General features: G+C 43.1%; 1 protein-coding gene across 2 annotated transcripts; it reads right to left on the minus strand.

The window, feature by feature from the left end:
- Positions 1 to 3,624: 3,624 nt before the first annotated feature.
- DDX24 (DEAD-box helicase 24) lies at positions 3,625 to 20,641 on the minus strand. Of its 2 annotated transcripts, XM_087747605.1 has the most exons (10): positions 20,528 to 20,641; positions 19,398 to 20,127; positions 14,869 to 15,240; positions 13,024 to 13,177; positions 12,119 to 12,634; positions 9,886 to 9,961; positions 9,107 to 9,295; positions 6,525 to 6,654; positions 5,510 to 5,663; positions 4,674 to 4,805 (listed from the first exon to the last, which is right to left on the minus strand). In XM_087747605.1, the coding sequence occupies exons 2-9, from the start codon at positions 20,119 to 20,121 to the stop codon at positions 5,557 to 5,559; spliced, it is 2,268 nt and encodes a 755-aa protein (XP_087603731.1). In that variant the 5' UTR covers positions 20,122 to 20,127; positions 20,528 to 20,641; the 3' UTR covers positions 4,674 to 4,805; positions 5,510 to 5,556. The 2 variants fall into 2 exon arrangements, with proteins under 2 accessions (XP_087603730.1, XP_087603731.1); XM_087747604.1 differs by lacking the exon at positions 5,510 to 5,663 and having other exon boundaries at positions 3,625 to 4,805.
- Positions 20,642 to 25,564: the final 4,923 nt, after the last annotated feature.

The raw sequence follows: 25,564 nt of genomic DNA on the forward strand, positions 1-25,564 counted from the left end.
TGAGAGCTAATAAAAGAAGAAAAGGAGGCTTAGAGGTGATCTCACCACCATGTACCAGTACTTAAAGGGTAGTTACAAAGAAGACGGAGCCTCCCTTTTTACAAGGAGTCACATGGTGAGGACAAGGGGTAACGGGTACAAGTTACTCCCAGGGAGATTCCGATGGGACACGAGAGGTAAATTTTTCACAATGAGAACAGTCAATCATTGGAATAATCTCCCCAGGGAAGTGGTTGACTCCGCTACGCTGAACACATTTAAGACTCAGCTGGACATGGTGCTGAGCCATCTTGTCTTGATTGTGCTAGAAAGGTTGGACCAGATGATCCCTGAGGTCCCTTCCAACCTGGTGTTCTATGATTCTGTGAAAAGAGGAATTGGAAACCTCCACTTGGACTTAATCAGCGGGATCCCAGGGTCAGGCCCTGTTATGGTGGCTGGCATACATAAATCCGTAACACCTGTCAGTACTAAAATTGCTTATACTCGTGTAGGTATTCCCATGAAGAAAGGAAAATAAACTCTACTCCTGTAAAAGCATCCACACTACTGATTAGGCTGATATAATTACATCAATAATACAAGAACATCAGACCTCCAATTAGCCCAGTAGTACCAAAGCCTGTGTGTACTTCGCAGTGCCCTTTCTCCTTTTCCAACCCAGGATTTGGGTCTGTGTTCTGTAACTGCTGCGCTCACGTACAGAAATTTGGCAATTCGTACCTTCTGAAGTTGGTTGCTCTGGAAACAGGCTACAATTTCTTCCAGCTTCACAGCAAGAGCTGCTGAACTCCAAGACAAACAAGTGTAGCAGCTCTATTTGTTCACTTGCCTCCCCAGGCCGATGAACTTGCCTCAGGAGTCACAGATTATTTTCCTCTTTCTTATCCACTCTGTGAGGCCAACCCCATGAGCAGCTTTTGATTGACTTGAGAAAACACCGAAGCCCTGAAGTACCTTTCACAAAAGGCAGCTGGAATAGGAAATCTCACACGGGCCAGAAAAATATCAGACAACATCTGCCTGAGTATGAGAAGGGGGGTGGAAGGGATCTATAGAGGGTGACAGAATCAGGGCCCTTTCTGAAAAGAGAGCCCTTCTGTCTGGTGCCTCCCGTCTCCCCAGTCCTATGACCTCTGACAACATCCCACTTTTCTGAAAGGACTATCAGATATTTCTTACGTATTGTTACTTGCTACATTATCAGTCTGTTACTAGTCACTCAACTCATGGTCTCCTGAGCTCCTTCCTTCACCAAGCCATTCATCAAACAATCTGGAATCGCTCAGGCACCCAAAACGTGCCCTGCTAGCACAGGACAAAGTAGCAGGTGTTTTAACACCCAAGAAAGCAGTGTTTCTTACCAGATTTTCCCCCTGGGATCAGGCAGTATGAGGTGAGATTATCAGAAAGCGTGCTTTTCCTTCCCTCTTTCCCCTTTACGGACCTGGATACACAGACTGACTGCGGTAAGCGTGCGTTAGGTGCAAATTACCTCCCCTGTGCCACATGGCCAGCCGTGTGCCTGGGCTGCTGGCATATGGCAAGGCAGCACTCCAGCTTCTGCTTTGCTAACTTGCTGTTTTACTAACATGCAGGGGAGGAGAGAAAGAAAAGGCTAGGGAAATGTCAGGAAACTTTGCTGTCCAATATGTGAGATCCTGTCCAAACTATCTCCTCAGCAGATGTCTTAAACTACAGGGCTTCTTTCTTCTCTTGATAGGCATATGACAGTTCAGGAACTCTGCGGCAAGGATAAGGTCAACTGGCCCCACATGTTCACAAAATAAAAATGAAGGCTCAGAAGCTATTAGGGTTTCAGTTCTCTGTTACGTAGTACTGGTTGCTCTGTAGCAACTTGGCCCCTACCAACACTGCTGAACTCACGCTTTTATTAATCTACTTAGAAGTTGCTGTTACAGCCAAAATAGACTTAATTAGTCCTTTAATTAATGGGTACTTTAGCAGACATAAGCTGCCACAAAACACAAGATTACTTGTTTGAGGCCTCAGTGTAACTGCTGTGCCAGTAGAGCATTACAGAAACCATTCGATACTACATATTTCATTAAATACTAAAATTAAATTGCCCATATGCACTTGATGTAAAACTCTTCATGTCCAATTTGCACCAGTGATACACATGCAAATAATCAGAGCTGAAGAAAACAACATCCTTTGCCTTCCTCTTTTCCTGCAGTAACCTAGTTCACGTTGGAGGAGGGCAGCTAAGTGGTAACATTTTCCAGTTACTGCATAATAATTCATTTAAATTAGCTAAAACAAGCATAAGGCTTTTCCTCCAGGTAGAAGATTCAGGGTATCCTTGTAAGAGAAAGACAAGGCAAAGCAGGCAGCCACAAGAGAGCTTTGAGAGCGCTAGACAAGTATTCTTTTTAAGACATTGAGATATTTTTAGGGTCCAGGCTCAGCTTGAGCTCCTGTGGGGGTGCAGCATCAGTAGATTAAGCATTGAAAGCTCATGCTGAGCACATCAGAGGCTGCAGGAGAAAATGAGCAGCAGAGCATGCCACAGGCAAGCACGAAGAAGGCGAGGAGGAGGGCAGAACTGTCATGCTCCATCTTGGGGAGACTTAGCAAGATAGTGGGGTGGGAGTGTGAGGACTAGACTGTTAAACACAGGGAAACAGAAGCAGCTGAAAAACTTCACAGCAATGATGGAGAGGAAATAACAATACTCTTCAGTCCCCTAATTCAGTTCTCCTCATGATTACATGGAACTAGAAATTGCCAAAACTGTCCTACCTCATGCAGGTTTTCAGACAAGGGAGGAGATGCAGAGCTCTAGTGTCAGGATCCAGCCTTGATTTTGCTGATGAATTCTAAGCAGAAATATATCACAAGATGCAGAAAAGGCCCACCTGGTCTTCAGTGCCTTCAGGGATGCAAAATCAATGCAAGTTTCCTTTTCATAATGTAAGAATGTGATTAAAATAGCACAGAAAAGGAATGAGGGTATGCTTGCCTTTGGTCAGGTCCTTTTTTCAGCTTTCCTTACAAGGAACTTTCTTTAAATTCTTGTTTTTCTTCTCAGATGTCACATTAACTCCAAAGATCTGTCGTGTTCTCACATCCATGAGGAAGCAGCACCTTACCATCTCTTCCTCCCCAAAACTTCCCCCCTCTGCACCAAAGGGCATGAGACAAACAGTGCGTTGCAAGGAACGCTTCATATGTAATTGATAAGCTTTGTATGCTTATGATCAAATTGTCACAGCTCTTCTTCAGTAATGCAAGGAAGCAAGGGAAAAGTAGGGGAGGCCTTCGATTATTTACACAGATAGAGTTTGCAATTCTCACACAACCAGCAAGTGGTTGGAGGGGGCATTCAACTCCATAGGCAGATTTCTCTTTGACTAGCTGAGTAAACCGATGCCTCCTGTCACTGCCGTGACACTGATTCTATACTGTATGAGACACAAAACCTCAGCACAATCTAGAGCCGGCAGGTGAACGTTCCTTGTGCTCCCAACAATACAGATCCCACTGCTATGTCTTACCTTTTGGGTGCTTTTCCCCCCTCCTTGCATGTTAAGTGCAAAGGGCATCAGCTATGAGGAATTTAGAAATCTCAAGTGATTGAAAACAGACACAGGCTTTGGGTTTTATAGCAGATATAATTTAACAAAAATTCAAAATATATTTTTCTGACATATCTTTAAAAATAGTTTTAAAAATTATTTGCCCGAGTCAGGTTAAAATGATTTAAAAGCATAATTATCAGGAAGCACTCTTCAAAAGTGACATTTCACAACATCATCATCTTTTCCATTAAAGCAAAGGTCATGGTTCTAACATGTTTTCAAATACAAACTTAACGCCAAATATGAATTAAGAAAACACTGAGTAGCAACACTTATTCCTCAAAAATCTACACATCTCCAAAGGTCAGTCCTGGCCCATTGCCACCTTCACTTTTTTTGCACATTCTAAAACATATTAACACAGGACTAAGGGAACTGGACCCAGTGGAGAACAGAAAAGATAAATATTATCAGAGGAGAAAGAAAATTGGGAGAGATTTCCATAACCAGAATTGGAGATCTGCTGGTAACATTACCTATATTTGCTGCCCTGCTCACTGAGCTGGCTCCCGTAAAAGCCAAATCTCCCGTTACCACCAGCTCAGATTGTACTCAGACTGTATACAGCCTACCTTCCCAGTTCCTTTAAGGACATTAAAATTCAAATCAAGTTTTATCATTACAGTACACCCACAGTGAATTTTACCCAATAACTTTTACCCATCTCACAAAAAGGAGTAATAAACAGAACGATTTCAAAATTAATTAACTTCTATTAATACAGAGACTAAGAAAAAATAAGTAAGAACGTAAGGAAACAAGATCCAAGGCAAGATTCAACAGTAACTAAATGCATGTTAACAGAGCCCTTTAAATCAACATTTTGCTTTGTGCCTGCACAACCAAGACACAGGCAACATCCTCCGATACTACATGTCTTCTAGCTGAGTTCCTCCATAAGCACTGACAGCCTTGCTAAGGATTGTCCTTGCTGCTGTCTCACTGAGTGACCTTGTTCAGTTATCTAATTTAATTTTACTGATTTCTTCTTCTTGGCTTGTTGTTTGGACACGGTACCCAGAGCAGATTCTGAAATACCCACTGATGTCTGAGGCAAGAGTAGTTTTCCAGACTGTGTTGGGTACTTAGTTTTCATAAGGACTTTAAACAGTGGCTGGGACAACATATGTTTTAGCTGCTTTTTCATCCCCTTCAGCATCTTTTGCTTCTGGCTTTCTTCTTCCTCGCTAGCTTTTCTTCCTTGGGGCAGAAATCAAAGATACAGAATGTTACAACAAGATAAGAACTTGCATTGACCTCTTTCACCAGGCTTTTGTAGTGCTAGGGGCAGATGCTAATCTCATCTTTCTAACAAGGTCACTCAACTCCCATACAGTCTTCCAGATCACCCAGATAACAAGATCAAGAAGAACCCTGACTATTGAGTAACTATGCCCCAGGTATCATTCTGCTAAATCATTCAGTTAGCTCTCAACCCAGAACAGACTCGAACACAAGGAAAGAGGGCCCAGGATAAGGTAACCCAGGGCTCCTAGCTCAGGCAGAATCTTCTGTGTATTTCATTACTTTATGCATGCCTCATTTCAGCATCTGTAAAACAGGAAGCCCTTTCCTCCTTATACGTAAAAAACAATGAGGTGCTCAGATTTAATAACACAGGAGAAAGAAGGGCATAGAAAAGACTGGAGATAGTTAATATGGTCAGAGGCCTGAACTGGGGAGAATATATGAAATCAAGGTTGCTGTAATGTAAATTGAAAGGACATTACTAAATCCTTTGTAACAGTGCAAGAGGCATTTCATGTATGGGAAGAATGACTGAGATTTTAATTGGTCTCCAACAAGCTACAGAAGAACCAGAGACTGAATACATTTTAAAGCACGAATCTGGCAAGATTCTGGGTGGCAATTACAAAGTGCTTCACTCGGGAGCCACAACTTACTTGGACTGGATGTGCTGTTTTGAAATTCATTTCAAAGCACAGCATACTCAGATTGTGTCAAAACAAGACAGCAGAGTGCTAATTATCTGAGAGCTCTCCTGAACAGTTTGGACAGAGACGATTAGTGCTTGCTTGCAAAGTGGTTGAGAACAAGCTAGTCCAGTCATGAATAAAGGAGAGAAAAAACATTAATCTGAACATGCTTCGAAATTAAGGCATCTGCATATTTAGCAGCTAACAGGTTAGAGACAGCTGAAGTGACCCAGGCAGCACCCCTATTCAGCATGCCTTCAAAGAACTGGTAGGAAATCATACCTTCAGCTCCTAAAATTTGAACAAAATGTGGCATTTTGCAGTGCATCTAAGCAGTGCAAATCTTCATGGCACTGAACTAATAGGCATCTGTAGTTGCATGGCCCTACACGTTCTCTCAGGCACAGCCTGCAGAACATTTAATTTTAAAAATAGAAGAAATTATTTACTTCTAACATACCACCACAAACCTCAGCAACAAGTATTGGCCATTTAGCCCACACAACTCAACCTACATAAGGCTCACATAATTTTTGGTGTTTGCTAGTGTTTCCTGGGTGTTCCCACATAGAGCTGTCAGGCTCCTGTCCTGCTGCCTGACTACAGGGGCATAAGAGAGAGAGGCAGAAGTGGAGAAACAGTTTTTACTTTGACACAGAGGGGACAAGACTCAAACAGGACATACTGGGCTGTTAGATTACCCTAAAACGTTTGCCAGAAGCTAAACAGTTCTTGTCCTATGATATGTGGACTTGTCTGCAACTTGCCAGAATTGCCACACCTCAGTCCCTAAGCTCCAGCACTATCTACTGCACAATCATCCTGAAAACACCAGCAACACACAGTACTAAGTAACGACACTCCTTTCCTTCTCCTTCTGCCCTACAGGTTTTAAGAGTTCCTCTGTCATGGTGGGGCTTCTTCTGGACGCCACTGCTATGGGACCAGCTGAGCACACCCATAAACAAGCATTTCTACTTGCCCATTAACATGTCATCATCAAGATCAATCTCAAGTGCCTCTGCAGCTTGCTGGAGCCAGGAGTTGTGTTGCTTTGCCCGACTGTTGAAAAATTCTGCTTTCTCAATCTGCCGTGCCAAATTCATCCGCTCCTGCAACAAAAGAACATTTTAGACGTGATGAGGTTTAACTGTGGGGCACTTCAGCAGAATCAGAGCATGCATTACAATGCAACTGAGGTGCAGACATGCTTTTGTTCCCTACTGCTGTCCCAGCAGATGCCCCATGTAATAACGATGTCACTGTTTGCTAAAGTGTTTTCCTTCTTCAGATCCATGATAGAATCTGACTTCTAAACCATCTCAACTACTAAACATGCCTGAATGTTAACTCCTCATTCTTTAAACCCATCATTACAAACACTTCAGAGACATCAAGGACAAATCATGATTCAGATACTAATAATTTCCAAGTTACATATTTACACAGTACAGCTGGATCTTAAAGTTACTAGTCTCAGCAATAAGGGGCAGCTGCTAGCTTTGTCCAACTTTGAAGAACTAAGCTCCTGCAAGCCATGTGGAAGGAGCTACTCATGTTTTCAGAAATGCACCTGATCTTGTTTAGGCACAGGACAAAATGTCCTGTCCTTCTTCCCAGCTGCACACAGGTGGAACGAAGATGTCCAGCAAACCTAACCTGACCTGCAGCCTTCCAGCTGCGTCAAGCTGTCTTAAATACCTAATGCATTACGGAAAGAAAATCTGCACTGACAGTAAATAATAATGAACCCAGCAGCAAGTTCTGCTGTTTGGAATGTGCCTGTGGTTGCACAAAACAAACCCAGTGCTTGACACCCTACCACCCCAACAGAATAGTCTGATGCTACACAGTAACAGCACCAGCCAGAACTGCCAGGATAATTAAAACACACAGAGAGAGGAAATTAAACTTGCAGTTAATTAAAAAAAAAAAAAGTCAGTCACTTCTCCGTAAATCATTAGAAGAAATTTTAAATAGTTTTTCCATCTTTGTAAAACTTGAGTCCTCTCTTCTCTACCCTGGTTCACCAATTCTATTCCTCCCAAGTGTGAAATACCTTCAGACTTTTCCTGAACTTGAATGAAGGCATGCAGAACCAGGGAAGGAGCATGCCAAAGGGACAGATACAGAACCAGCAGCACTATTAGTCCGAACTACAACAGCTTTGTGATTAAGCCCAGGGCAAAGCGTAAATGAGACCTGACCATGTGAAGGGCCTAGGAGGCTGGAGTTCTGCAATTACAATTACAAAGACACATTTTCTGGAGAGAGGAGCACTATTACGGATAGGAGAGAAGATCGTGAGATGGTGGCAGGAAAATTTAAGTGTGTAAACAATATTTATTTGCCCATTAATTGACAGAGCATGATAAGAGCCAAGAACTACTCATCAAGAAACACAGAAGGGACCTCTGAAGAAACACTCTAAAAACAACAGATTTCTTTCAGTAACCAGAAACATTTGGCGGGTGGAGGGGGGCGGGGGGGGAAGATGGGGGGGGGGGAATCAAATTCTCTTTGTTACTACCAAGAGGAGAAAAATGAGTCTGTGGAAGCATTTCTTTGATTTTCTCCCTCTTCCAGAAAGCTGCATCTCCTGAAAGACTCACACTAAATACCCCATTTGCAGCAAGCCTGAGCTTTGAAACTTGCTGACATTCGTAAGGTGAGGATACTGCTGTTGCCACTGGGGTAAACCCTGGGCTCAGTCCAAGCCAACTGGATAAGCACGAATCAGAATACCTTAAGGAAGGTATCTGTTGCATTATCTGACTGCTTGCATTTTTCTCCTGTTCTCAATGACTGTGCAGCATACAGATACTCCAACCCCAGCTGAATTCCTTTCAAATGCAGTATTTAAATATGTCCCATTTGTACATGGCTGACGTCACACAAACTGTTAAGAGAATGCTAAGACATGAAATGGCCTCTTATTTGAGAAGTACTGTGGTGACTAGATGCTTTCTAAAATATATCATTTTGTAAATCCTAACCAGTGGCTGTCTGGTGAGTTAGTGAATGACTGAATTCTCCTTAAAATGGGCAATAACCTAGAAAAAGGAAACATACCTGGTTTGACAGGGTTCAATGGCAGCTGTGGCCTCACAGTATAGGAACTTTTAGAAAAGCAGACAACTCATTATTTCAACTGAGAAGAGGCAGATGAAGACCACTGAAGATCCCTGGACCTGCTACTGTTCTCCAGTCCTAACACAAGAGGCTTTAAGCAATGTACTTAACAAAGCCATCCCAGCTCCCCAGTCACAAAACATACTTGCTTCCCTGCACTGTTTTGGGGAATCCAGTCATGAGAAGCTCTACATAACAACATGCAAGAAAAATGTTTAAGTAATGTCTATGTTTCAACACCCTTCTTGGGCCAGTTATTGAGGAGACATCACAAATATTGCTTAAAAAAAGGTAAAGTGTGATTAACTTCATTTTCAAATCCACATGCTGAAGGGTAAATTTAATCTGAAACGTGGAAAGAATGTGATGAGTAATGCAGTAATATAAGTATGCAAGCAACTACTCAGGCTGAAAAGATTATTGTTTCTTTACCTTGATAGAAGTCATGCACTTGGTTTCAACGGGGAAAAATGGCAGCTCTTCATTCTTCTCCAACGTTTTATAAATTTTCCTAAAATTGATCAAGTCATCAGGGCCGATCAGCAATAGACTAAGGCCTTCATTGGCAGCTCGGGCTGTTCTGCCGCTTCTGTGTACGTACAACTCAGAAGTTCGAGGGACCTGCAAATATTCAGAAAAACCATGAAGCTGGCCATGAAAAGCTAGCAGCAACCTGTCATGCTTTCGCTGAGAGAATATTGTTTTTTATATACACATGGTACATTGCATGTAATACAGCTGAAGGTAAAGTAAAAGATCATGTCTAGAGACACTTCTTGTTCTCTGGTCCAGTATTCTTCCTTCCATAATCTTTTGTGAGTCTCTCCTAACTTCTGACCCTCTGCCATTTCATTTGCAAACGAGGAAAAAATTGTATCCGTCCTCAGAAAAGAGTTATAAGGCTGAGTCATGTGACAACTTTGGATATCAAAGTTAAGCAAAAAGCAAGGAGAATCATATCTGTTGTCATTTCTCATATATAATCACACATTCATGCAGTGCTACCTACCACAGTCAGGCACTGCAGCAATGAGATCCTTAAGTACAAAGCACTACAGGACAGTTACATTAATAATGATTAAATCTCTATACTTGGGACTATACTAGACACAGGACCAAGAATTACAGCTTTATAGTGTTCAGGGTTTGGATCAGCAAAAGCTTATTTAAAAACCAAAACATTAAAAGCAAAAACATTAAAAATATTTAACCTGGTAGTGGATGACATGCTGCACATTGGGAATATCAAGACCACGAGCTGCAACATCTGTTGTCAGGAGGACACAGCTGAGAAAGTGGTAACAATTAATGAACATAAAATTGAAGAGTAAACCATCTGCCAAGGAACATAAAATACAGCGACCCAGAATTCTACGACAGCAATTTAAGGAACAGATTTTTACTATATCATCTGCTGGAAATATGCTATTTGTTTGCCCTTGCAGAAAACAATACCCAATATTACATCAGAGGCATCTTGAAACAGCAATTCTTAAAGAAAAAAATGTAAATGTTACCTTCAGCAGGTCTATTCTGTTCCCAATAAAGAAATTCACTACCTTGCTGGATCCTGCTTTCCTATGCTTTTATTCTCTCCCAATTCACAGGAATGCTAGTGCAAATCACTATTCAACGACCTAATCCAACCACTTGGCAAGAGGGTATGCTCCCCTTCATCACATTTCTCAGTGCTCTGCCCAGGTTGGGTTTAAAAATATCTTTAGCTTGATAGGACCATACCATTAACAACACAGTCCTTTTGGCAGGACAGAAAGGTTATTACAAGTTTCACCAGTCGAGAAAAATCACATTATTAACATTACAGATTTAATTAACAGCTTTCTGGGGCTGAAATATCTTCTACCAAGTTGCACTCAAATAAGTTCTCTCAGTAAATTAAAAGCTAGAAATATAAAGAGGAGGGATTCTGTTCTGACAATTAGTATTTCTCCTTACCCCTAGAAATGAAGAACTACTCAAACAAGTCATTCTTTTATATAAACAGTTTACTACAGAGATGAAAGTTTCCCTAGGGTATGGAACAATTAGTTTTAAAAAAATCTCCCAGCAACTGAAACGAGTTACTTGTAGGTAATGGGAATTTGTTAAGATTTTATGGCATCTGACTGCACACTCTATTGCTACACAGTTCAAAGCAGAAATAAACAGAGAAAATTCTACAGTTTGCAATCTGCGGGAGGCCGTGATAGATGGTCTCATAGATTTCTTCTTGCCTTGAAAATCTGCAGTCTCTGAAAACGCCCCGTCTGGCCTAGGCCAATGCTATCGATACTACATTTTGCCAAGGGATACTGCAGATCTATCACGGCAATTCACGCTCTGTTCTCCCTGCCTGAGTCTATTACCAAGGTACAAATTGCCACACAGTCAGACAGCACGCAGCACTTCACAGCAGGACTAAACTGTGAGGCTTCTGGATTATGGAAGCACTGAGACCACCAACCTCCTCCCAAAGGCCATCCCAAAGCCAGCAGGAGACAATAATTCTTAAAATGGCAGGACAGGCCTGCCTTAGTAAACCTGACTGCCCACTGCTGCTGAAAGGCACAACTGCCCCTTCTTTTGCATTGCTCTAGGACACCTTTACTATCAGGAAGCTAATTCATCTAACTAAACCTGCAAAACCCTAACCCAGCAACAAGTGGTTAGTTTTCTGATGGCTTAGTGAGATGAACCAACTTACAGAAGGATCAAATGAGCTGCAGAGCCAGGGCACAGGGGCAGAGAGGTGTGCAAGATGGTTATAAAAGCATATGGCTGAAAACAGGGCAAGTGAAAGCTCCTTCAGCAGCAATGAGCTGCCAGACCACAGGATAATTCAGGCTCCAAGGGCCCTTGGGAGGTCTCTAGTCCAACCTCCTCCTCAAAGCAGGATTAGCTAGAAGGTTGGACCAGGTTGCTCAGGGCTTTATCCAACTGAGTCTCAAAAACCTCCAAGAACAACCAGCCTGTTCCAATGCCTGACTGTCCTCACAGAGAAAAACTTCCTTCTTATATCCAGCCTCAGTCTCTCATTTCAACTTGCACCTGTTAGCCCTCAAACACCTACCACACACCACTGTGAAGAGCCTGGCTCCATCTTCTTGATAACCTTCTTTTAAGATATTGGAAGGCTGCCATTAGGTCCCCACAAAGTCTTTTTCCCAGGTGATATAAACCCAGTACCCTCAACTTCTCCCCTTGCAGAGCAAGTGCTTCTTGAGCATCTTGGTGGCCTTCCACTGAACTTGCTCCAGTTGACCACCTCAACCATCCTCTGAAACCTCATCCTTAATAGTTAGTAACCTGGGCTCATGAATGGGGCACTTGCATCCCCAGCCAACTCCCCCAACCTGCTCCTACTCTAACAGAGCTGTTTCCTCTCCTCACTACCCTTTACACGATTTCTTTTCTTCTTTACTAGGAAGCAGAAAATCAACTCACCTCTCTCGCTCAGCAAACCTTTCTAGGTTTTTCAGCCTTTGCTTTTGGTGCATGTTGGCATGCAAAGGAAGAGGATCGCAATTTAAGATTGTGAGGAGAGAACTGAGGCGCTTTACACAGTCTATGCTGTTTGCAAAGACCATGGTTCTTCCTGGATACTGGAGAAGAAAGTAATAGAGATAATAGTCCTTCTCATTTGTATTACAGTGGATTCTGGTTTCTGTCAGAGTCTCAACAGTAGCCTCTTTCCTTGTTAAGTCTATCACCTTGGGTTTGCCCTTTATTCCTACTTTTTCCATTAACAATTCTAGTTTGGTGGTCTTGTCCATCTTTTTAGCATTCTTTTTCTGTAAAACTCTTGTGGGAGTCTGATGGACTAAAGTCAAAGTGGCAGAAAACACAAAAGTCTGTCGTTGAGGGTTATACTGTGAATCATTTAAGATTTCCAGCAACTGAGACAGCTCTAAGAAGTGACCTTTCTCAACCATTCGATCTGCTTCATCAATCACAAGGCACCTGTCAAATAGAAAACAGACAGTAAAAATACACTTGTGCAGATAAATACAAATCTGATACACTTCAAAAGAACTTTTCCTGCTCAACACATAAGGGAAGTTCTGCATGTAAAACCCAAAGGAACACCAGGTATGCTGGGGTAGCTACAGCAGCCTTCCACATTTCTTTTTGAAAAATCAAGTTTCTAAAGGAAAAATGAGGGTTTTGCTACTTGCTTTACTTGACATTTCCTTCCATCAATATAACTACTGTGCATTTCCATAAAACACTCTGGCAAAAAAAATAAGTGATCTTACATAGTCTAAATTATGTAATCAGTTAGTAAACATAATCAGTATGCAGTGACACCCAGGTCAGTATCCAGCAGTTAGTCTAAAAGGCACCTTTACCTGAGCTGCCGAAGATTTGAAAGATGTGGGTGTCTCTCTTTAACTAACTCCCACAGACGGCCTGGGGTTGCAATTACAATTTCTGGCTTTCGATTCAGTACACGTTCTTGCTTCTGTGCAGCCATGCCTCCAACTAGAATTGCAGTCTTAATGCCTAGAACATATAAATAATAGTTTTTATCTCACTAATTTATCAGTGAATGTCTTTACATGCATCCACTCAAAGAAGTATTATAAAAAGTCTATACTGCAACTTTCAGCAAGTATTTTGGCCAGGAAACTTCAGGGGTTTTATGTAACACTGAACATGCAGCAATGCCCTCAATTTTGCAGAAAAATCCTCATTATAGTTAGACGCCAAAAATAAAGTAGTCTTTCTTTTAGTGCACCTGTCTTCCAATAGCAGGAAGAATCATGTAAGTCCCCCATACCTGTTAGCTTTGTTTACCTGTACTTCAGAATCTCATGTTTTGTCAATTGTATCTGTATGAACAAGCATGTTCCTGTTATGAGTAACCAGAAGGCTCCTCCAAAAATAAGACTGAGAAATGCTTGTCTTGCTAATAACTGCTCATTTGCTATGGAATAATCCTAACAAGAATGCTCCCTCCCAATGAATGGTTCTCTGGACTGCACAGTAGCGCAGAGACCCTATGTTAGCTTTAAGCTATTTGCTCAGGTACTAAAAGGAATTTAGCTTTGGAAGCACAGACTCCACACATGGCTTATTTCACCCCACTTCTTCAAAGAATACACTGGCCCGTGACAAACTCAATGCTACTGTGCAAGATTCCTCCAGTATTCAAGCTACCACAGATCTCTCTTCCCTACTTGTGGAACTCCATGCTTCCAGGTGGGGATTTTTTTCAAAATGAATTTGAGACAATAAAGAAAGCCCACATCAAAACATGTTTTCTTTCCTGCTGCAGCAACCATACATCACTTGGGCAGCAGATTTTTACACCCAAATAGCACTGCTCCTATCGGCACCGTACTGATATAAATTGATTATTTCAGGCTAGGAGTTAAAATTAGCCTTGTAATCAGCTGTAGACTGATGAGCACAGCAGGACATATAGACACAAAAGGAAGATGTGCTTAAAAGCAGTTTACTGCGCTACGTATCGTCTTCAATAAATAAACAAATACTACTATTGGAGAAGTGGGGAGTTGTTTCCCAATTGTCCCCATCTTGAACAGTTTCACATCATCAATCATTCACTCAACAGATGTGCTGACCTCTCGTTTGGAAGAGGAAGGAACAAGATGGAATTGCTTTCATCACGCATGTTACCCAGCAATATGCTGCGGCCTGACTACTGTAAGAGGTAAGTCAGAGAATCCAGCAATGCCTTCTACCCTTAAAATTTATGGCCATAATATTTTTTTTGATAGATAGAGCAAAATTATATATAGAGAGATATATATGTTATCTATATTGATGGATATATCTGTCAAAAAAGGAAACTATGAAATACATATAACTATATATATATATAATGAGATGATTCTTTATGTATTACCTATATCATCCAAAACCAGGACAAAGTTAGCTGTGGCTGGGTATCTAGCACTGATTCTGTGTTGCTAAAGCACGAGTCAATAGCTATTTGAAGGAAGAAACATTTTAAAGCAAAATATCCCACATTAACTGTTTAGTTCCACTGGATCTCAATGAAGAATCTTAATGCATTTCTCAAATATTAGTGACTACAAACCCCAACCCTTCAAAAGTCACCCCAATTTTATGATGCAGAAGAAACTGTGGCACACATTCTGGCTCAACACCGATGTCAAGATCCAAACCCAGCATAATCTGGGACATGGCCCGAGGGGTCTACCTACCCGTAAACTTTGCAACTGCATCAATGTGGTGTTTTACTTGCACAGCTAATTCTCTTGTGGGAGTAAGGACCAGTCCTAGAAGAGGTTTCTTTTTATGGGAGCCAATAGTATGTGTCTCGTCACTGGAATCAAATTCTTCCAGCACCTTCACACAGCCTGTTGTGAAAGATGCATCATCTTCATCTCCACTATCTTCAGCCTGCTGATGGGTTAGTTTTTCTGCTTCATCCTCATTTTCCCATCTTGTTTCATCATGATGCTGATGGGACTCTTTAGAAACACTGTCATTTCTGGTTGTTGAGCTATTTGATTTTTGCCACTGCAGCACAGAGTGAATCATTGGAATTGCAAATGCCAGCGTTTTGCCGCTTCCTAAAAAAAGCAAACAAGAAGAATACAGACCGAGAAGTCATTTATTTTAAAAGATGAGACAAGCAACAGCCAATCACACACCGTTCTTAAAACATACAGTTGTAACAGACACAAACTCTTGATCTTTAGAAGACCAGAAACTTGCAGCAATAGCATCTGTTCTCCTGTTCCCTTTATACATCTCCTTGACATCACCAATAGCATACTTCCTGGGGAACAGGTATTTTTCCAATCTCTAGCAGGTCAGGCAGATTCATTTGCTCTGAAAGCGGTCTTTAAAAGCTGCAGTTGCAGCCAAGATATTTTTAAAGAACTGTATGCCCGTAAGGAGAATACCATGCCCTAATTGACAGTTCTGATCAATGTTCTCCAAATAAGGGAACAGCAAATGAGGCCAAGGACAAACTGGAATGTACTTGAAGGATTCACTTCCAGCTTCAATTTACAGTACTGTGTTTACGACTTTCTATGAAACTGTATTTTGAAGTAGTCCACTGTCTAATTTTCTGATCTATCACCAGCTCACATTTTTATAATCAAAACACATAAATCTGATTTAGAACAGATAATCCACTTTGGAGAGAAGGTGATTGTCAAATACAAAAATGCTCCCCTAACTTTCATTTCAGGGGTTCGCTGTACCAAACTGCAAGTCACATCCCTGCCACATATTCCCTTCCGAACTATCTGTCACTAATGAAGATACCAGGAGAAGCCTGGTAGCACAGCCGCCCCAGTTGAGGTTCTCATAAATATCAGTTCATTGATCACAAAAGCAGCATCCAGAGCACAAAACACTATCACACCATTCCTGTAATAGGCCGCAGCTGGGAAGCAGTCCTCTGGAAATCTCATCTCAATTCCTTGAGCATCATTTCTCCATATCACAAACCTGTAATGGTTTGCCAAATTCAGTAACACAGAATTTTGCCTATTTAGGGGAGAACCTTAATATTAGTTAATGAACAGCTAACCTGACCAACACTGCTGCAAAGTCTCCTCGTATCCACTTCCCCACCTTTCTGCATGTCTGGGAGGTCTCTTTGACTTCTGCACTTGAAGCAGAAAATGTTATAATCTGCATTTGCAGAGCACTTATACAATAAGATTCTGTATTACTAGAACATCTGTTTTTAAGGTGAACACTGCTGATCTTGAATTAAATGTAATGCAGTTTGGCTGGTGCAAATGTCAGTACTGCACCCAGCTAGATTATGTCTGTGATAATCAGGACTATTCTGCAGGCACTAGATTCACTCACAAATTAAAACAAATGATCACCTCACAGGGCACATTATCTTCACAACACACAGATCATATACCATAGCCAGGCCTGCAAAACCAGGAGAAAAGTGTATCTTCGTACCCCCAGATACTACAGCTCAAGCTAATTCATGCTTTTTTAAAGTTTTAGATTTTACAGAGATAAAATTTGGTTCCTTAACTTCACTAGTTCTACATGGTAATTAACAGAACTTGTTAGATCCACTGCAAAAACAACAAGCCTTAACATTCTCTGCATCTGATCTCCACAGGGATCTACTGCCACAGCAAAATCTTGCCATTCTCCCCTATGTTGCTACCAAAAAGGGAAGATGAATAGTTGTGTATTGGGTTTGTGTGGTAAGGTTTTGGTAGCGGGGGGGCTACAGGAGTGGCTTCTGTGAGAAGCTGCTAGAAGCTTCCCCCATGTCTGATAGAGCCAATGCCAGCCAGCTCCAAAACGGACCCACCGCTGGCCAAGGCCAAGCCCATCAGCGACAGTGGTAGCGCCTCAGGGATAACATATTTAAGAAGGGGGAAAAAACCTGTGCAACTGCAGCCAGAGAGAGGAGTGAGAATATGTGAGAGGAACAACCTTGCAGAGGCCAAGGTCAGTGAAGAAGACGGGGAGGAGGTGCTCCAGGCACCGGAGCAGATTCCCCTGCAGCCCCTGGTGAAGACCATGATGAGGCAGGCTGTCCCCCTGCAGCCCATGGAGGGTAACGACAGAGCAGATACCCACCTGCAGCCCCTGGAGGACTCCATGCCAGAGCAGGTGGATGCCTGAAGGAGGCTGTGAGCCCACACTGCAGCAGGCTCCTGGAAGGACCCGTGGAGAGAGAAGCCCACACTGAAGCAGGTTTGCTGGCAGAACTTGCGACCCCAAAGGGGACCCACAGTGGAGCAGTCTGTTCCTGAAGGACTGCGCCCCATGGAAGAGACCCACACTGGAACAGTTCATGAAGAACTGCAGTCCGTGGGAAGAGCTCATGTTGGAGAAGTTTGTGGAGGACTGTCTCCCATGGGAGGGACCCCACGCTGGAGCAGGGGAAGAGTGTGAGGAGTCCTCCCCTGAGGAGAAAGGAGTGGCAGAGACAACATGTGATGAACTGACCACAGCTCCCATTCCCCATCCCCCTGCATTGCTGAGGGGGAGGAGGTAGAGAAATCAGGAGTAAAGTTGAGCCTGGGAAGAAGGGAGGGGTGGGGGGAAGGTGTTTTAAGATTTGGTTTTATTTCTCATTATCCTACTCTGATTTGATTGGTAATAAATTAAGCTGATTTCCCCAAGTCAAGTCTGTTTTGTCCATGACAGTAATTGGTGGGTGATCTCTCCTGCCCTTATCTCGACCCACAAGCCTTTCATTATATTTTCTCTCCCCTGCCCCACTGAGGAGGGGAGTGATAGAGCGGCTTTGGTGGGCACCTGGCATCCAGCCAGGGTCAACCCACCACAAGTTGTTTCACCTGTCACCTTCCTCCCTCAGGCCCAATGCTACGGGAAGCTGTAGGACGTAGAAAAAAGAACTGGAGAGTTTCAGCCTCTCCCAGCTGCAACACTTCCTAACAGACAATTGTCCACGTCCTCTCCCAAGTTTCTACAGGAACACTGGCAAGCCACTGCGCTCTCTGAGAGAACCTGGCTCTCTTTCATAAAGAAGAAAATAAATGAGCAAAACACAGTTCTACTACCTCAGGATTACGCAAAATCAGACAGCAACAACACAACCTGCCACCAACCGTGCTTTCCACTCTGCAGCTAGAGAGGGATCTGCTTTCCAGCACTGCCAAAATGGCACTTTTTTGCAGCAGAAAAACACCATTTAAATTTTCAGTTCCATTTTCAAAAACACTCCCTGCAGGGTTTTCTAATCTTATTAAAGCTAATAGCACCAGCCTAGCTTCTAATTAAAATAAAAATGCAAATGACTGCATATCTTATTAGTTACTATACCTTTATGCTCGAGAGCAGTAAATGGCTTTACAACACAAGCAGTGAGATAAGGCAACTGGAACAGATGAAATGAATGCAATTGAAGCCTTTAAACCAACACAACTTCCAATTGCACTTCCTATTTTTAGTTTTTATGGGGGAAAAAAAATGTTTCACTGCTAAAGAAGACAAAACTTCAAAGGTATGAGCAGCAAAAAAAGTTAGAGGGAAAGTAATGCTCTGAGACTTCATATCATTGTTTAAGTAAAAAAGAAGCTATAACAGATTTCACAAAGGCTAGCAATGCTCAAAGGCATGAGCTGATCACAAGCTAGACAAGAGACAGTACCTCTCCAGTTAATGCATCAACGTAATACTTCAAGCACAAGCAGTGAGAAGGGCTGGTGACAACGTACAGGACGAGCCCAGAGACAGGGCACAGGGTGGGCCTGTTTTGCTATGATAAAGGCCTAGGCTATACTCACAATGCCCAACACTGTGCCTACTACTTATTTACCACTCCAAGCTAGTACTGAATCATCTTCAGAGGAACGCAGTTCTCTGCTTTGCCTTGGCACAGGGACACCCATGGAAGTTAGGCTGTTGGAACACGACTCTGTTTCAATAATTCTGCCCTTTATAGCATATCCCCTTACTGTTCCCAAAATAGGAAACAATTTGAGAAACAACAGAAAAAGAGACTTTTGTCAAAAGCATAAAAACTCATTGAGACTTCAAAGCTTTGCACGCTGTACTTTGTAAAGATGGAATGTCCTGTGTTTGTAAGTTACAAAGTTTTAACGCTTCACAAAGAATCATTACTAATATATTGGATATGCAGAAAATACAAGCTCTTCTCGATATAAATGCTTCTTCTGCTACATATAAAACCTCATAACAATAAGCTGCATTTAAAGAGGGGAAGCTCCCAGCATATACAACCAGTTTAACGGATTTGTACCTGTTTCTGCAGCACCAAGAACATCCATATTATCCCGGATGGCAGAAGGCAAGGCTAAGGCTTGAATAGGAGTTGGAGCACTAAACCCCAGGTAACTCAAGGCCCGCAACACTGGTTCGGGTACAAACAGGTCTTTCCACGCAGACACATCAGCTTTGTGATCAGCTGATGCAGATAAAACTTCTGTTGTCCAGTTTTTAACTTTTTTAGAAGTAGTTACTGATGGAAGAGCTTCTTGACCTTGAGAAGTCTTATTTTTAGGTACTTTCTTTTTCTTTGGAGCATCTTTTATGCTTGAAGTGCTCTCAGCCACATGTCCATGGTCCTCGCAATCTGCTGCTTCAATTATTTTGTTACACTTTGCCTCTTTATGAGCCAGCACATCAATTTCTGTTGCATTAGGATCACCGCTTTTATCTGTTTTGCTTCTCAAATCTTTTTTTCTCTTTTTCTTTTTGGGAGGGACGACAGGTTCTTCCTCCTCCTCATGGCCTTCTTCTGAAACACTCTCAGTCTTTCTCTTTTTCTCTTTTACTTTCCCCACTTTGGAGGAACTTACTAGTTTGTACTCTGTAAGTTCCTCCAAGCACACTATATCTCGAAACTCCTCATCAGCAAATAGATTAGGGTCGATTTGCACAGTTTTCCATTTTCCTATTACTTCAATACCTTTTTGTTTCAGTTTAAAGGAAGACTTAAATCTCCCTCCTCTTTTGGCCTTCATTTTTACCTAAAAAGAATGGGGGGTAAAAAAACAGGGCATCAGATCAAAAGAACAAGGCTTACATTGCTGATATTCAAACAGGCGGGAACGCAAGGCATAATTCTTTTCCTTTGGCGGAAATAACATGAATGGCCTTAAATGTAACGACAGCAGGCCAGGCCTACAGCCTCGCTCCTCGAACAGCTCCGGGGATAAAACTAAAATCGCCGGAATAAGCCCCCGCAGGCCGCGAAGCGCTCCCGCCCCTGCCTACCCCGGCTGCCACCCGCCCAAGGCCCGGCCCGGCCTCCGCCGCCGCACACGGCAACTCCGGGGAGGTCCGGACACCTGCCGGGACCGGCAGGAGGCCCGAGGGGCCGCTCCGGCCTGCAGTCCCCGGGACGAGGAGCTCCCCCCCGGCGCTTACCGCGCTCTGCAGCCGCGGGACAGGGAGCGACCGCGGGGCCCCAGCAGCCGCCACCGCTAACGCCACCGTCCGCCTCGTGCGCTTGCGGGCGCCGCCATTAGCGCGTGACGTCACGGCGCGGCGCCCGCGTTTCCAGGGGGCGGTGCCGGGTCGGCGGGAGGAGGCGGCGTGCGCACGCGCGCCTGCGGCGGCGGCGGCGGCGGCGGCAGGGGGGAGCGGAGCGGAGCGCAGCGCTGCCCGCGGGAGGGGCTGCTCCCGCCCTCGTGCCCCGCCTGCGGGCCCTGCGGGAGGGTCCCGGGTGCCCTCTCTTCGCGGGCCGCGTGGGGCGGGCAGCCGGCCCTGCGCAGCGAAGGGCTCGAGGGCAAGCGCGCGCGGTAACGGCCGGGTGGCCGCGCCGGCCGGCGGGTGCATCTCGGCTGCGGGGCGCGGTGGCGGTGGCTCGGCTGGCCCCTCGCCGAGGCGGCTGGCTGGGGGCGTGCGGGGCCGGGGCGGTGGTGCTGGAGCTGGCGCTGGCTGGGCCGCGCTGCGGGCTGCTGTGTCTCCCAGAGGCAAAGCGTGCGTGCTGGGCAAGGGTGAGGACCGTTCTCGGCAAGGCCTCGGTTTAGGTGCTCTAACGTGGCCCCCAAGAGTGCTCTAGGCTCCCTCCATGGGCTTGATGAGAGCAGCTTTCTAACGTGTCACCACCTAACGTGAAGGAATGAGGATACTCCCTCTTCTTTCGAGTTTTCGGGTGACGGGAGCCCAACACCTGCTTGGTAGCGTTACTGTCAACTTGGTACTGCAACCTGCGTTTTCAACAAAGCAAACAGCAGGCTAGCTGTGGCTTGCGGTCCCCTTGGGCTGGCAGTGCTGATCGTGACCCCTACTCTGCCAGCATGGAGGAGGACATACCTTTTTTCTAATCCGGCACTGCCTTTGTCTTTCACAGGTGCATTAGTAGCTATGGTGCTGTTTTCATAAATAATACTAAAGTGTAGATTAGGCATACTGCTGCACCCCTGACGAAGAAGGATTAGGAAAATTTGTTTACCTTCCTGCAACTGAAAATTTTCTTTCAAAATATAATCAACATCTCTATAGATCATTTTTGTATTATTGTGTGCATAATACATCTCATTCAAGAAATAATGCAAAAAGGGCCTCTTAAATTTCAACTCCAAAATTAGCAGCTAAGGTTGAATGTCATCAGCATTGCTCATTCAATAAAAGACTTGTTATTCATGCTTGCTTATGTGTTAATGTGTTCTTTATTCTTCCCTGTTTAGAGGAGTATTGTGGGTAAAGTAATGCAATTTGGAGAAGAGTTGCAAATAGCTATAGAAGCAAGCATACTACTGAGGTCACAGCATGATTTTTTCTCCTCCTGCGTGATCAAGTGCTCTTTGCAGCTTGATCTTGGTGTAGGAAGAGGACATCAAAAATTATATACTATGATAACAGAAGATTTTTATTTCTCCTAAAAGATTGGCAGATGCTCTGAACCACTGCTTTTGCTATGAGACATGGGGAAGAGAGGAAAAAACAGGAGGTTTCTAGGTGATAGAGACCAGGGCAGTAGATAAAGGTGCAATTACAGCAACAATTACAATTATTTCTTCTCTGTGGTGTCTGCGGGTGCTTCTTGGTTCTGTGAGAAGACGGGAAAATGGAGTTCGTTTGTTTTTTAAATGTGTTAAGGCCAAGGGCAGAAGTAAGCATATTAAATGTTTTCAAGTACAGTTCCAGGTAATCATCCTTAAGGTTCTGCCAATGCACAACATGAGGAGTTGCTTCCAATTCGTATCCTCATGTGAGCAAGGCTAAAGAGCATTTGATGCTTTGTCCTCATGGTCTGTAAGAAATGAGTTGAAATCAGCGAGAGTCCCGAAGTGAGTTCAGGGAGCAGGATTTGTTATGGTAGCTTTAACACTTCCACCAGCAAACCTTATTTATGCAGTACTGAACTGGAGATAGCGATGACTGATAGCACTAGCTCGCTAATAGGAGCTGTGACTGCATCTTCACAGTCAAGTTTAATGAGCGGTCTCAGCAGTCTTCATGCATTCCTTCATTAAAAGCATCTTTCCTTCCAGCTTGTGTAATTCAAATTCATAAGTGACAATTTTGCTAGTTTACAATGTTTCCATTTTATCTCTTTTTATTTTACTGGATATTAGCAAAAGCAAATTTGCAGAAGCAAAAGAAACTGATTACTCTCAAATTCTGGTATGGCTGACTTACTGCTGATCCTGAATAAAGTGTAAAAACAAAAAAAAAACGTGGACAGGAGAGTTCTTAGCTATTAATCTGACCTTACATAGTTTCAGAGTTTGCAGCTCTGTCCTGAAAGAAAGATTTAATGTGGTGTCGCGGTTTAACCCCAGCCAGCAACTAAGCACCACGCAGCTGCTCGCTCACTCCCCACCAGTGGGATGGGGGAAGAGAATCAGAAGGGTAAAAAGGAGAAAACTCATGGGTTGAGATAAGAACAGTTTAATAATTGAAGTAAAATAAATTAGAACAGTTAAATAGGCAAAGCAAAAACCGTGCACACAAAACAAAGCAAAACAAGGAATTAATTCACTAATTCCCATGGGCAGGCAGGTGTTCAGCCATCCCCAGGAAAGCAGGGCTCCATCAGCATAACGGTTACTCAGGAAGACAAACGCCATCAAACCAATATCTATCTATCTATCTATCTATCTATCTATCTATCTATCTATCTATCTATCTATCCATCCATCCATCCATCCATCCATCCATCCCCCTTCCTTCTTCTTCCCCCAGCTTATATACTGAGCATGACGTCACATGGTATGGAATAGCCCTTTGGCCAGTCTGGGTTCAGCACCCCCCGGCTGTGCCCCCTCCCAGCTTTTTGTGCACCCGGCAGAGCAGGGGAAGCTGAAAAGTCCTTCACCAGTGTGAGCACCACTTAGCACCTATTTAGCAACAGCTTAGCACTACTTAGCAAGAACCAAAACATCAGTGTATCATCGACATTGTTCTCATCCTAAACCCAAAACACAGCCCTATACCGGCTACCAAGACGAAAATCAACTCTATCCCAGCTGAAACCAGGACACATGGAAATGACTTGCCAAATTATGCTGAATTATGATTTTTAATGTAATTATGGACATATTTTTACAGGGCATAGGCGTATTCTGATTTTTTCCTCAAGAATCCATTTGTGGATGCAGCTGACTTCTTTATCAGTATTGAGCTCTATATACTATTTATAGACTAAGGGACTGAATTAGAGGCCCTAAATCTTAATTTGAAAGAAGGCACACGCCTATTTGTAATGAGCATGGAGGTTCAGAATGGTCTTCCCTACATAGAGGTGGTAACTCCTCTTACTGCCATGGTGTGACCTGGTTGTACAAGAGGCATTAATTTTCTGAGTTGCTTTGAAAAGGGATAACCAAGGGAACTAAACATTTGCTTAGTTTTAGAGTAACGTTAATCTTCCTGAGCCTTTGTAACCCGAAAGTGACACAGCTTTGGTATGTTGTGACAAGGCTTTGTCAACAAGAAGTGTGCATTTGTGTCATGCCAGAGAGTCGGCTGTTACGCTCTTGGTAAGTACAATTCCATTATTGATGGTGCAAAGAGAGCTCTTGGTTAAAATGCCAACAGCAAACAAAGCAGAAGTCCGCTTTCTCCCCTCCCTCCCCTGACTTGTTTAGGTCAACAGTTACTGCAATACCAGGAAACTGTGAATTGAAGATAATAACGTGTATTAATAATAGTTAAGGAATCATGCCATTTGTCGTATGCGTGTATAACTCATGTCAGTACATATGTATTTGATTATCAATAATTTCCAAATGATTTAAGCCAGTATGTTTGAGGGCCCAAGAGAAATTGAGGGGTGTGATGTCTTTATTACAGAACTTTAGCTGACAACAGATCCTTCTGTCCTTCCCAGCTGTAAACTTACAGTCCTACAGATCAGAAGCCGAGAGATCATGGTTTGGTCCCTGCTGTGCAATATTATATATTAGATATTATATGTTTTGTCAATTAACATTTTGATGTTGTAAAATATAAAAGACTTCTACTAAGGTAGGTCAAGCCAGATATCTTTTTGATGCACACCTTTAATTTGGGGATTCAGGTAGCTGAATTCAGCGCCAGGAACAGTTGAATCTGCATGTGAACAACTGATGTAGGTTTTCACTTAGTAATCAAATCCTTCGGTTTCTCTCTTGTTTTTTCTTTTTCTCTTGCAGGAAGATCAGTATCTGCTTAACTATTGATTTTAATAGCCATTACTGCTAATAAAAGAATGTCACCATACAGTGATTGATACTCAGGGTGCATTTTGTGCATGAAAAAACATGCAGCCACTGGCCTGTGGGGTACTTGATGCCTCCTGTGCTTTGCAGGCTGTAGAATTTGCTCTTCTGTCTTTTCTGGCATGCCAGATGAGGCCCGTCATCCTGGTCCTGAAGTGGAAGGGCAAAATCTTGGTTCTCCTGGGCTCAAGGGCTTTGTTCTCTTATTCAGAAGTTCTGGAACATAGTTCTAGGACTGACACGATCTTAGGACATAGCACCATAAAAATAGTAACTCTGGGAGATGGGTTGTTAACTGGAGCAGAGTTCCAGGTTGGACTCTTCTTCCTGTCTTCTGCAGCATTCTGGAACATTTTTCCTATGTTTCTCCAATTTATTAGCTCTCTATCGTTAAACCTCATTTAAAAACATATACCCCTTTGCCTGGGCTGCTTTTATTTTCTTTTTCTCTCTTTGTTCTTTCTTCTAACTTTGCAGATGAGTTCCTTACTTATCTCTGTGAAGCATCTTTGGTATATAGTGTGCTTTATCAAAGACATAGTGCTGCGTCTTCAGCTAATGCATTCACAAAGCCAGGAGAACAAGATAATCTCCAGGCACGAGATTTAAGAGTACTGGCACATTTAACTCTAGTTATAATAGCAAAGACTTTTTCAAGTACAGATATATGAAGGTGACGATCTTTCTGTGTGATTGAAGAATAGCACAGACACCTTCATTTAAGATGAGGGAAACATTTGCAATGGTTGCAAAT

This window comes from Nipponia nippon, unplaced genomic scaffold (genome assembly GCF_047370975.1).
Source record: "Nipponia nippon isolate SJK-2023a ecotype South Korea unplaced genomic scaffold, ASM4737097v1 scaffold_11, whole genome shotgun sequence".
In the NCBI taxonomy this organism is placed as follows: Eukaryota; Metazoa; Chordata; class Aves; order Pelecaniformes; family Threskiornithidae; genus Nipponia; species Nipponia nippon.

What these genes read in the sequence shown, in the direction of transcription:
- DDX24 (XM_087747604.1), bottom strand. Translation starts at nt 20,121, where the DNA reads ATGAAGGCCAAAAGAGGAGGGAGATTTAAGTCTTCCTTTAAACTGAAA. An exon ending in TCTTGGTGCTGCAGAAACAG is followed by an intron (nt 15,241 to 19,397) that starts GTACAAATCCGT and finishes TGCTTTTTTTAG; the next exon opens with GAAGCGGCAAAACGCTGGCA. An exon ending in TGCAGTTGCAAAGTTTACGG is followed by an intron (nt 13,178 to 14,868) that starts GTAGGTAGACCC and finishes TATATGTTCTAG; the next exon opens with GCATTAAGACTGCAATTCTA.